Genomic DNA, 13511 nt, shown 5'->3' on the forward strand with positions numbered 1-13511 from the left:
CTTTGAGGGAGAGGACAGTTTGTCCATTATTACTGCTCTATCAAGTTCTATCAGCAAAGACATGACTTTAGACCAGCAGCTCTGTTGAGGCTCTTTGAGGCTTCACAAGAAGTCTGAGAAAGAGGTCAAATCAATTTTTCACTGGTTCCACAGCCACTCTATAAAGAGATGTATTTTAGGACAAGGTTACAGAACAGAAAGCAATCTTTGCCTTGAGCTTCATCCTACTAAAGCTGCATTTTGCAGAAAACCCTCCTCCACAGTCTCAAGAGAACCAAATGCAGTGCTTCAGCTCAAAAGCTGATATAAATGAGCATAGAAAAACAGATTTGGAAGAGGAAAGTGAACAGCTAAAAGCAAAGATAGTCAGGGCAGCAACTAGAGTACAAGCATCAAACCCCAGGGATCTGGATTCAGTTCTCAGCTCCACTTTCAGCTTCCACAGTGACCCCAGTAAGCTGCACCCCAGTTCCTTAGTTTGCAGAACAGAGATAATGGGAACCCTTCCTACAAAAAAGAGCATTGTACAAATTTTAATTTAAAAGATGATCTGATAATAACAAAGCTGTTTTACTTCTGGTTTTCTGAAGCAAATGTATTTAGAGTATTTTAAAAAAGCAACTGGACCTATGTGCAGAGAAGCCATGTCATTCTACATCATCATAGCAATCCCTCTTTCCTTAAGAACTGAATTATATAAAACAGTTTAGGAAAACCCCATATTCTGACATTTTGTAAACAAAAATTTTAATCTTTAAAAAACTGCTTAGTGCAATTATGCATACAAAAGTATTACTGAATCAGGAACAGGACAACCACAAGCATGAAAGAAAATGCATGTCTAGCTTCACAGCAAATGCCATTTAAAAAGTACTAAAAACCTGTGATTTTTTCCAGGTATACCAGCACTAAAACGTGTCTGTAACTGAAGCTGGCATTTATATGGAACTTGATCTACCAAACTAGTCCTATTTATCTGCAAAAAAGCTGAAGCAGGGAGAGTACCAAGATCTTCTCTTCACATTACTCAGCCCATAATCTCCCACCTCAGCTTTCATATCCAGTAACAAGTTCTCAAACTGACCATCTGTAATCTGTAAGTACCTAGAACATGTAGACCCTGATACTGATGCCCAGTGAACTGTCATGACACTTCCATATCATCCATCATAGATTATTTAATGGTACCATTGCATATGAAATGTAGACATTAAAAGCCATCTTTATTTACTTCCAAGCTGCATTTTCAGCTTAAATTATGTGCATGAAGTGAAGATTTATGTAACTGTATGTGAATATTCTCTACCAAGAAAAGAAACAGCTAGTAGTCTCTAATAGTCACCTGCAAAACAAGCAGATCAAGTATTTTACTAGGGCAAGTAGAAAAAAAAAATTTATGAGGTATATTTACAGAGCACGATTTTTTTCTGGCTTCAACTTACAGTCACTGGAAAAGCATGCCCTAATTATGACATCTTATGGTTTTGCTCATTTCCAAACATTTGAAAAGAAAATGCAAGTTGTTTATAAAATTGGTTTTTTTGTTTATTTTAAATGAAGCTGGTACAGACAATGTCCATTCAAAACCCACGTCCCAGGCCAAAAGGTACAAACAAGAGTGTCAAAGTAACACCAGTTGGCTGCTGTGAACATTCTTGCATGGATACCTGCACATACTAATTGCTATATGAGGTTAAAATGCTTCTGGGCTCTTCTGGTAAGATTTAAAAATCATTAGGGTTTTCAATTTCACGTCTTCAGCAAAGCCATCTCTGGAGCAAGGAACAGATGACAACAGTTCTAGCTTTTCCATTTCCAACTCGGCAATCTTCCTCGTTGGGCCATCAGCACAATTTAAGCAAAATAGCTCTGAGTTATGGATACACAACTTCTCCACAGTTTAGTTCTCTGAAAAACTTCATCTCGCACTGAAAGTTATAGTCCAGGAGTGAGACAGTCACACATCAAAACTTCAGGGCAGATATGGAAGTCATTAAGAACACTCGCCCACCTGGCAGATCTTACAGCCTTCGTGCCTGAAATGCACGAACCCAGTGAACATACAAATGCATGTGAGTACATGTATTCCTAAAGGGGAGGGCAGAAGGGAAGAGGGGAGCAAGGTTGCAGCTGGATCACAGAAGTTCAGCACAATGAAAACAGAAACAATAGTGTATAATGAGCACGAGAATTCAAAATACCAGACGCTTGAAAGTAAACTCCCAGAGATGGGGTGCCAGTTTCAGTGTTGAACACCACATTACAAAAGAACTATTATTTAAAAATAAAAAAGGATTAAGGGGGAAGTAAAACAGAAGGATCTAAACTGTCGAGTGACCCCCCGTCTGTTCCTGATAAACTTCAATCACATCTTCCTCCTCCATCCCCAGCTGTGAGAACAGAGAAAAACAGCAAATAATTGTTATAAATCTGGTGTGATGAAATCAGAGCAGGTCCTAGACAAATTATACAAAATGCTTTGTTCCTCTATCCCATCATAATTCATCAAAGGGGTGAAAAAAGTTTCAGTCACCATCTCACTAGACAATATTTGTGACTTGTTAGTCCTTTTTCCTCAGACTTAGGTATTTGAGTCAAAGCAAAAGCCTTATAGCAAAAACCTACCTGTGGAGCAGTACACATCAGCCTGGAAATTGTTGGTTTTACCTTTCTCAAAACCCCTTGTTTAGGGGGAACAAGGACATCAGCAACATCATAATGAATGCACCAGCTGCAGAGCCACATGAATTATGTATACTATAGTGCACTACTAGCTCACAATACAGCTTAACACCTACAGCAGGCAACTCAAAGCCTGTTTACAACTATTCTCTCACAGAGAGCAATTTGTTCAATTTCACAGTCAACAAGTTTGATTTTTCAGAAGGTCATTATTATGAGTATTTCTTCCTGCTTTTTCATAACAATTGGTGGAAGTCACTGGACAGAAGTAACTGCTTTCTGTTTGTTTACACTTTGATCTACTAAATGTGAACTAAATACATATTTATTCCAAAGTCATAGTGAAGTTCAAGCTCAACAACTGGAAAGTTCCCTTCATGTTTTTCCCCGCTCTAGTAAGCAGTGACTACACCCTCCTTTCTGAGGCATTACACATGGAGGTCAAATCAGTCTCTTTCCAAACTGCCTATTTGCCTAACTAAAAGATCCTACTTAGAGAAACCAAACTATATTTCTAGAAAGAAACTCACCTCCTTGGGGGTATGATTATCAGTAATTCTCTGACCCTCGAAGAGAAACCTGAGTGAATTCATTGGAACACCCTAAAAAAACACACAGATGTGTAAGAAAAAAAAACCAACAACTTACTGAATCTTGCATGGGTTTACGAGAAAAAACATCTTAAATAAAAACAACACATGAAAGTCATAAAACAGTGTTATTTCCTGTTACACAGGGAGCTCAGCTATCCTGTTGTATTCATGAAGACTACAAAGAAGTGACTCAAAAAGTATGACAGTTCCAAAATGCATGTTTATTCCAGAGTCCCACTGGAGTTCTAGCTCAACAACTTGGAAGTTTCCTTAACTTTTTAAACTTGTCTTTACTTACAAATTAAGTACTGACTATACCCTCTCTCTCAAGATATCATTACATATGTACTTTTCTGAACTGCATTATCAGCCTTATTTAAGGATCCTAAGACAACAAGAGGAGCATGATGCTTACTACATGAACTCCTACCCTTATTTTCCCAATCTTCTATGGCTATAGAAAGGAATTTCAACCTTTACCATTATCAATTCTGCAAATGCTCAGCACTGGGAACAAAAGCAGAGATGAGGGGAAGAAAAAGGAACAGCATTCAAACAAGGAGAAACAAACATCCCAAAGGTAAATAGAGTTAAAGTATGTCTGTTGCACAATGTGCCCATGTTCTGGCAGAATGCCATACTTCACATCAATAGATAAGGCAAACACCTCACCTTTTCCTTTCTTTCAAGTTACGAGCAAAACAAACTCATGTGAAATATCACACAGTTTGTACATCAATTAGCTCTCAAATACTGCTTGCAAATAACTAGGCAGAAAATTCTCAGGTAAGGACAGATCTTCACACTGTTTCAACAATCCCTCTGGCCAATGTGGAAGAAATGTTCATGGTCCCTTTACCAAAGGAAGGCTACTTGACACCAGAAACTGCATTGACTGCTGCTGAAGGAAATCATAGACCCTCCAGAACTCACCCCAGGAGATAAAGGTGTGTTCATTCGAATTATTTATTTATTAAAGAAAAAATTCCACACACATATTTTCATTAGTCAGTAAGACTGCTGCATGAATTATTTTCAAGACTTTTTTTTAAATTTCAGGTTTTTAAAAGGAATTATAAATTTAGTCATTTGGATTTAGCTACAAATGTATCTGGTGTTTGATCTATTCTTTCCTCCTACTCCAGAAAGATAGCAAAAAAGAACACATTTCATAAAAGAACACTTCAATGACAAGTCCAACTTCTCAAAATATGAGGAAAAAAGCCCCCAAAGTTTTATTACTTATGATTATATCTCCTGAAGTGAACTCCAACACACTTATCCAAGAAAAGGCCACACAAGGCATCTATCCCCAAAGCTGAGGGCAAACTAGGCCACGGCTTCTGGAAATAGCAGCTGTGAATCCACAATATCTGCCACAGAATCTGGAAGTGAAGATATATTTTTGTTCTGTAACAGCTGTTACTATTTACCTACATCCACAATTAATATTGCAGATTTCTTTAACTTAGGGTATAACAGCCAGAGTTACTTGATTACCATATTAATGGCTGTAGCAATGCCTGAGGCCACCCTCATCCTAAGGTGCAGTATTCTACAGGTTCAAGCCAATTTTTCTTGGAAACAAAGGATTTTAAAGTAACTATAAATGCACACCTGGGCATTTTAAAACAAATTCTGTGTTTTCTGAGCAGCCACTACATATTTTCAAACAGTAATTTTAACTTACTACAAACTTCACAATTGTCTTACATAGGAATCACTTTTACTTGTCAAAAAAAATGAGGAGATGCATTATATTTGTACCATCAGATACCTCAAAAGTCTGTATTTGAAAGGAGCAGTGAGAAAAGTGGTTTGGATTTTTATTTTTTTTATGAATGTCATTGTTTCACAAACCTGTCTTTGACAGTACGATTCTTTGAGTTTCTTGAGGTGTGTAGTCATTTTCACCTTGAAGTGAATTTCACTGCTGTCCTAAGGATAGAAAAGAAAAAAATTTACTCTCCTTGTAGTAACTGCTAACTTTATGTTATTTTTAAGTGTTTCGTTAAGAAAAAACTTAGGTAGAACTTGAATGTTACATGAACTTACGTGAAACATGAATGTGATTTAACTATCACCATGCATACCTTGGTGCATCATACTCCACGGTGATTTGTCAGTCACTAAATTCACTATGCACTTCCACAGGAAGCTCTTTTTAAAAAAACAGATGGCATAGTATAGCCTTAGGCTCAACATGGAGGTTTTGGATTTAAAATTACTAAAACCCATACATGGTTCAGTCTGTGCTTCCATTTTTAACCAGATGATATACTTATGAAATACAAACATACATATGCAGGGGATTTCTGCTCTGAGACTCCTAAAGAGACAAGTTAAAGCTTGTACTTCAAAATATATATGAAACCTTATTCAATTAGAGTAATTATCTAGAAGTTAGGATACATGCAGACTTGGCAATGCAAGACTAATGTAAGGAGAAATCTCAGGCCTCGTTATTCCGTAGTCCTTTCCACCAGCCATAAGATACAAGTAGCTGCAACTGTCAAAATGGCTATAGATAAACAGATTGCAAGGGGTTCTGTGCAAAAGCCATGTGGGCCACTTTCAGCTTTTCAATGTGTTCTCATAATTGCTGATGAGGCCAGCAAGAGGTAAGGTAGTTTCTGTTAGTCCTACTTTAAGGTCATCTGTCTCCACCCAACTGCAGCAAACAATACTATTCCAACAAACAATCCTAGTTAAGTCATCTGAGCTAGGGGTTCTTTGCACAGAAGATTCCAACATTCTCAACATTCACATTCCAACACAGCCAGAATACAGACTTCTAATCCACCATTCATGTGGTTGCTACATCTACCAACAAGGCAGCCAACAGAATCCTTTTCCTATCCCTGAAAAGACAGCTGACCTCATGCCTAGGGTGCTACACAAACTTTGAAGACCTGAATTTATCAAGTTTGCCACTTATTTCATTCAAACCCTTGGATAAATTAATCCCTCAGTGCTTCAAAAAAAGCACACCAGAGTATACTAACACACGTTACTGACATCTGGAAGTAGTTTATGGCAGGGGAGGATCCACACTGAAGAACTGAAAGTATCAATTTTCATTTGGTCATTTCTACCATACAAAAAGTCACACCTCCATCAAATGTCAACAAGCAGTTATGTAAAAAACTCACCTGCCCAATGACTTTGAGTTTAATGTACTCCCCTTCTTTCTTATCTCCTAAGTCCTCAGCTGAAGGCTTTGCTTCCTGCAAGAAAAATGTAAAACAACCTGATCAGTTCAACACTTCATTATTTTCACTGGACAACATGGCAGCTGTCATCCTCTTTATTGCATGAAATCAGACTACTCAGGTTGTCTTATTTCTTTCTTTCTCCATGTTTGCACAAAAATAACAGTATTATGAAAGGTTGTCTTTCTACTTGTCAGAAGTTTAATTAATGAGAAGAGACACCATAAAGAACATAAGAGATGAGAGAAGAATCATTTGGAAATAGATGACATACAAATATAAGATGCATGATTTTATACCTCTAACTCCTAGACAACAAACAAACTGCAAAAAAAACCCCACAAGAAGTGTACTAAGAGGCTCAGATACTTGACAGAAAAAAGAATTGTGAGGAGAGTAAACAGAAAGCACTTGTGACACCCTATAAACTTAGGGAGAGTGAACCATGCAAACATTTTTCAACCCATTGCATCAAAGGCAGTCCTTATTTTCAAAAGGCTGGTCAGCTACCTTCTTTTCTATGACAACAAAAAGCTTCCTTCTAACACATTTGTTTTAAGACCACAATACTTTAAAGTTTTAAAAGGTGCAGTTCCAAGCACTATGGTGTTTTGATATCTTTCCAGGATAAGAATTAACTGTACAGACAAGTTTGATTCAACAACTTGAGCACTAAAGCTCATCAAAAGGGTTTAAGTGTTATACACTCTAAGACATTAATTAAGGACATCAGAGTTTTCATGTTACTGGTTGATAGATGAAACAGGTGAGAAATCAGGTACTATTAACCCCGTTCCTTGCCTGTCACTACATATCCTGGATCAGGCCTTTAGTTAAGTTCTGTTGAAGCAGAAAGGGATTTTACACAGACATCAGGCCTAGATGGTGCTCAATGAAGAATTGTTCCCAAGTAGTCATAAACACAGATACCCTGCTGATCGTGTTTCGAATCCTCCTTTTATATTTTACTGCTTAATGTTGTAGACAAAATAAACAAAATATGTACAGGTGCCTACCATAGGCTTTCTCCCACCCCTAAAGGGACTTTTTGCTGAGTGTACAGAAATATCCTTTGTATGGTTGGACTTGAAATTCAGGATCAAGTGCCAAAAACACATAGTAGCCTTCTCTATTAAGTCCATCCATATAGGTATCTATCTCCAGATTAAAACCTTTTGAAGCTTTTTCTCTCCTCCTTAAAGAGGTTAAGCACACACAACTTCTTTGAACATTAAAAGTTCAGGGAAGGGCACAGAGCAAGTCTGCAAACACCTTTGCCATCTTTACCAGTCTCAATCTGGAGTAAAGAAAGAGAGGAAGTGTTCTTTCTGTCAGTTTGACTCACTGCCTCAACCCAGATCAGTGCAGTTTCTACAATGGAAAGAAGTATGAGCCAGAGACTCCACCTGGTTTGAATACCTTTTTTTTTTAATACCCATCCGGGCACAACCTAAACTGCTGGGACTGATTCATCACCCTTCAAGCTCAAATCCAGAAACTGAACCCAAGCTTTCAAGAAGCCTGACACACACACCAGCCTTCAAGCAAGTCACTTTAGAAGCATGAAAGGAGTTTTCACAGGTAACACAGTCAGATCACCTGTGTTGTGCACCAAAGTTTTCCCTAACATATTTGGACTCTAAGCTCCTGGGACTACTTGGAGGAACAGAAATACACTGGTATTCACTCCTGACTAGAAAGAAAGAAAAACAAGAACCTGCAACTTGTTCTGATAACTTGCTCAAACAGCACTTTTCATGTCTTTATGAAGGACTACTGACCTCTAGAAATGAGAACAAGATTCTACTGATCTGAAGTCTGTAACTTTAAAACTAGCTCCTGTTTCACTACTACTGAAAGAATTTGTAAGAACACTGTCCCTTTACATGACATTTCAGGTCAGTCACTGTCTAAATTTACTTTACAAATTGCATGACAGCTTATTATCCCAGCAGTAGAGGTATTTGTGGTAGTTATAGTTCTGTGCATTGTAACAGATCTGCCTACTCAGGTTTCCAAACCGAATCATCCCATACAAGCTATTACTAATTATCATTGCTACTATGACAGTGCCTCTGGCCAATATGAGTGATAAAACTATGATTCATGTTTGATTCCTACCCTCAAGGAAAGAGGGCTCTAGTATTAAAAACAAATAGGGAAAGCAGCAAACAGTTGAATAAGCAGAGGCAATTCAAGTCTCCAAATCATAAAGATGCTCATTTAAAGCCCTGCAACCTCTCTCTCACAAAATAAAAGGAAAGAAAGCTGTAGCTTCAGGAAAAAAGAAATATCAAATCAAATGTTGACAGTGCCAATAACCAAAGCTTAAAATAGGAGCAAAATATTTTACATCAGGATACAAGACCCAGCAAGTCTGAAAATGCTCTCTGCAGTTTGTCAGTGAACTATATTGCCATTCAATGCCACATGGTAAAGGCATCACAAAAACATTTAAGAATAAAGAAAGGAAGGAGATTGCAAGGTTATAAAACTACAAGCATTCATTAACAAAATCCTCGATCAGCAATTTCCAAGCAAGCCTCCACACTTCTTGCCCTGTGAAAAGAATGGGTGCTTAGGGCATCTCATGAAACAGGACATGAAAAAAACCACCATACAAAGAGACCAGAAATACCACAACATTCCAATTTCTAACTTTCATTAGATGCCTAGGGTTTTAAAGGCTTCATTGCAGTTTTCCTAAAGAGCACAAAATAAGGCTCCTAGCACTGTCTCACACTTATATAACGACCCTAAAAAGCACACAAAGTTTCTTGGATGAAACACACTGGTATTGCTATTGCAACTAGCGAAAACAAAACACACACAAACCAAACATTGTGAGGCAACATATCACAAGTTTCCTCCTCCAATTTTCAGAAGTGCTCAAACTTCAATGTCCAACCTTAAAAAAACAAACCCTATACTCAGCATTTTAAAGAAAAATCAACAAAACCAAAATTACTAGAGAAATAGAAGTACAATATACTTCCTAACAAAGCAAATAAATGCTTACATTTTTTTATAGGAGTGGAAAAATGCATACAAACTTTCTTTATTAGCAGTACATGAACAGATAACATTTAGATTCAAATAAAGCAAAACCAGCATAACGCACTTGAGGGGAGGGGAAAACAATTTGTGTTTTGTTTTGGTTTTGCTTAGATCCACTAGGCAGCCATGTGTTTTTTTGAAGCCTGCCCTTCTTTCAAGCATTTTTACTTATCATAAAAGTCAATTTCCCACTGAAAATAAAGTAACAGAGCCCAGTACACTTCTTTTACTGTAAAGTCAAGTCAAAACAGTCATAACTGGTGACAAATGACCCCCTCTTAACTTAATTCCAGAGCCAAAAAGAACTGTAAGCAATTCACAATTTTAGATAAATCAGTTATTCCTGTAGGATTGATAAACAGAGGAATGAGATTTATAGTCCTGCAAAATGCTACATTATCCTTTTACTTAAACATCTGTTTAGCTCTTGTTGCACAGTCTCCCCAGAAGAGAATGACACAACATCTAACAATATTTTGCTTATCTAATAAAATAAACAGCAGGGTCCTTATTCGCAGACCTTTAAGATATATAGCCGCAACAGGTTATCGCATACATGGAATTTTACAAACTTCAAGCAGTCCCAAAGACAAAATATGTATGTGTTTTAGCAGAACTTGCCTGGAGAAGGATTTACCTAATGAAAGCTGCTATTTGTTAAAACATGCCTTGGATCACATATGCAGACAACTACAGAGCAGGTCACGTGAACATCTGTCTATAAAATCTAGCTCAGAATTTGTTGGTGGATTTTTTTAAACGCAGTCACTTTAACGTATTTTACTACAGGGGCAACGTGTCCTACTGGGAGCCAGCAATCGCTGTGCTCCCAGCTGCCCCTCTCCCAGGCACAGGCACAGACAGGCAGCAGCACCATCGTCAGCTGCATTGTGCTGGAAAGTCGGGGGCGGGGAGGAAGACCACCAGCGCACACAGCGCTGGCTTCTTTTCACCGCTCATACTGCACCAAGGCTACTCCCCAAAGCACACACGGTATGCACTAAGCTTAGCCTTGTCTCTGGGGACTTTTAATTTCCTGGCTGGCACTAGTACTATTCTTGACGTCACAGCACTACAAGAAACATTTGTAGGTACTGACATTATCATGATGGTTACACTGTGGAAAAACCGAAGTTAGGAAACAGTGCCCTGTGACGACAATATAAAAAATAAAGCAAAACAGAATACAAATTAAAACCGGAACGCTGTTTTAACTTTCCACCAGCAGGTCACATAGCCTAAAGCAATAGTTGTAAGCAAAGCACTGTATACATGCCAGGCCGAGCAACCCAGGAACTTGCGGTACAAGAAACTATTTAAGTCCCCGGCTCAGAAGACAGAAATGACAGGGGCATAACGAGAATATTACAAGGAGCGAAGGCAGGACAGATAAAGGACGGGGTGTTTAATACAGGCAAGCAACGCTCAGCTGAGAAAAAGAGGAGGAGAAAACCAAGCTTTCGCATTCCTAGGACGAACAGAGGACCTGGCAAGCCTAGCCTAACCCGCACAAAGCCCGCTCCGGAGAAAGAGCATCCTACCACACACCCGGAAAATGGAAAACGAAAGGAAACAACTGTTGTACAACACGGCTCACCCCTCGCTGTACTCCCGGGTTTCCAGGGCTGGGGCTACCCCGGCGGCGATCCCGCTCTGTCCAGACGCCGCCCCGGCCCCCGAGTATCCCTGCCTGGAGCCCGCCCGCGCTCCTCGCGAAACACCCCGAGGGAAGAGGAAAGGCGAATTAAAATGCAGGGGGAGAGGGGCCCAAATTCGGCCGAGATCGAAGATCGGCATCCACACACACACACAACCCTAGGGGAACATTCCCCCCGGCGCCCTCCGGGTGGCCGCGACTCCACTCGCCCCGGGCCGGGGCTGCCCCGCGGCCGCGGAGAGTGCGGGCGGGGGGGCGCAGGCAGCTCCTCCCGCGCCCCCGGGGCCGCCGCGCCCGCCGTACCGTCCCCCCGCGGCCAGGACAGCTGCCCGTACCTGGTCAGACATGGCTCGGCCCCGTGTCGTGCGGCAGGCTCGGCTGGGCCGCTGCAGGCGCTCCGCTCCTTTCTCTGCCCGCAGCGCAAACACAGGGCCGCGGCACGGGCGGGATTTCCTGTGCGCCTGAGCTCACTTCCCGCCGGGGCTCCGCCCGCGGCCGCTCCCGGTCCTGGGCACGGGGCTGCCGCGGTACCGCGTCCCAACAGGGCCGTGGCAGAGAGGAGGAGTCGCCGCTGAAAGAAGCGCCGAACGTTAAGAGCACCGTGGCGACCGCAGCAGCTGGGGCGAGTCCAGCGGAGGCCACAAAGACGATTAAGGGCCTGGAGCATCTCTCTTACTGAGGAGAGACTGCGGGAGCTGGGCCTGTTCAGTCTGGAGAAGACTGAGAGGGGATCTCAGCAATGCATATAAATATCTCAGGCGGCTGCCAAGAGGATGGTGCCAGACATTTCTCAGTGGTGCTCAGTGACAGGATGAAGAGTAATGGCTACAAACTACAACATAATAAGTTCCACCTCAGCATGAGAAAGAACTGCTTTACGTTGAGGGTGGCAGAGCACTGGAACAGGCTGCCCAGGGGGTCATGGAGTCTCCCTGTCCAGAGACATTCAAACCCCGCCTGAACGCATTCCTGTGTCACCTGCTCCAGGTGACTCTGCTGTGGCAGGGGGTTGGCCTCGATGGTCTCCAAAGGTCCCTTCCAACCATAACAATTCAGTGAAGCTGCATAACCCTTCCCACAACAGCAGATATTGGAGCAAAAGTCACTGTCATTTTGCCTTCCTCTAATCTCTTGCTAAGGTTTTTTACTAAGATAATATTTCACAACAAAATTCGCTTTTCTATTTAGGCACAGTTTGCTTTTTTTTTTAAGTCATCACAACCATGCAAGCAATAGGATCCACATATAGTAAGCAAATCTGCACCCAGGCAGTTGCATGGGAACAAATTTGCAGTTATGCATCATGTTAGCACAGAAGAGGTGCCCTGCTTTACACTGGCACAGCATGGCTATTCAGAGGTCTGCACAGGAAGCAACACCTACCTAAACAGATTACATTTAGGCTGCAAGCTGTTTGGACTATAGCATGGAGTACTAACATCCCCTCTACAACAACTCAGGCAACTCCTGCATGGCATCACCGCTGGCATAAGCATATTCCTAGCTCTAAGTGGCCAGCAAGTAGAAAAAAAACCCCACACATGAGAACCATAAAACAACATGAATGTAAAAACAATGAATCAACAGAAATTAGCTCCACTGAAACAGAAGATTATTATCCTCATACTACTAGACAGAGCTTTAACTTTACCAGCTACCTTTGGGAAAGGGCAGAGCACATCCATTAGCTCTGGGCAGAGGGCATTCATTAACACAAGCAGCTCAATGCTCTTTGTGCCATGTTCCCTTGTAATAACACCAAACACCAAAGCGGCTGCACTCTGTGCCTGCATTGCTGCATTTCACTGAATGGCGAGTTACAAATGCAGCTACACCAAGACGTGCACTTTGACTAGCCAGTGGAACAATCAGTATCTAGCCTCATGGGAATTAGTTTTAATTACAACTGTTAAAACAATCCAGAATTGACAAGGGAGGGAAAAAAATAAATAAAGAGAACCAAAACAAATGATATACAGAGCTATAGAATGAAGATGATCTTTCTTAGGCAAGGCCTAGCAGGCAGAAAAGCCAAATATGTTCATGCTGTGCCAAGCTCACAGTAAGAGCTCATTATGAGCTTAATAACACACACAAAGCACCAAAATAAGCCATGCAAAAGCTCCACAGCAACACACAATACTAACAGAATGGAAAATGACAAATACTCTATCCTGACCATTACTGCTTTTTATAAATTAAAGGGGTTTTTAAAACAGAGCCTTATAGTGATAAGGCCAAAGTCTCAGACTCTGGCACAAACCCAATTTTCCATGTAATTCCATAATAAAAGCTAACACTTACATGAGT

At 40.7% G+C, this 13511-nt stretch overlaps 1 protein-coding gene across 1 annotated transcript; it reads right to left on the reverse strand.

Moving 5' to 3' along the window:
• Nucleotides 1–1520: 1520 nt before the first annotated feature.
• SUMO1 (small ubiquitin like modifier 1) lies at nt 1521–11659 on the reverse strand. Its single transcript, XM_069022174.1, has 5 exons — nt 11537–11659; nt 6428–6502; nt 5136–5213; nt 3213–3284; nt 1521–2390 (listed from the first exon to the last, which is right to left on the reverse strand). Exons 1-5 carry the CDS (start codon nt 11546–11548, stop codon nt 2322–2324), a joined length of 306 nt encoding a protein of 101 aa, XP_068878275.1. The 5' UTR covers nt 11549–11659; the 3' UTR covers nt 1521–2321.
• Nucleotides 11660–13511: the final 1852 nt, after the last annotated feature.

This window comes from Aphelocoma coerulescens, chromosome 7 (assembly GCF_041296385.1).
Source record: "Aphelocoma coerulescens isolate FSJ_1873_10779 chromosome 7, UR_Acoe_1.0, whole genome shotgun sequence".
Lineage (NCBI taxonomy): Eukaryota > Metazoa > Chordata > Aves > Passeriformes > Corvidae > Aphelocoma > Aphelocoma coerulescens.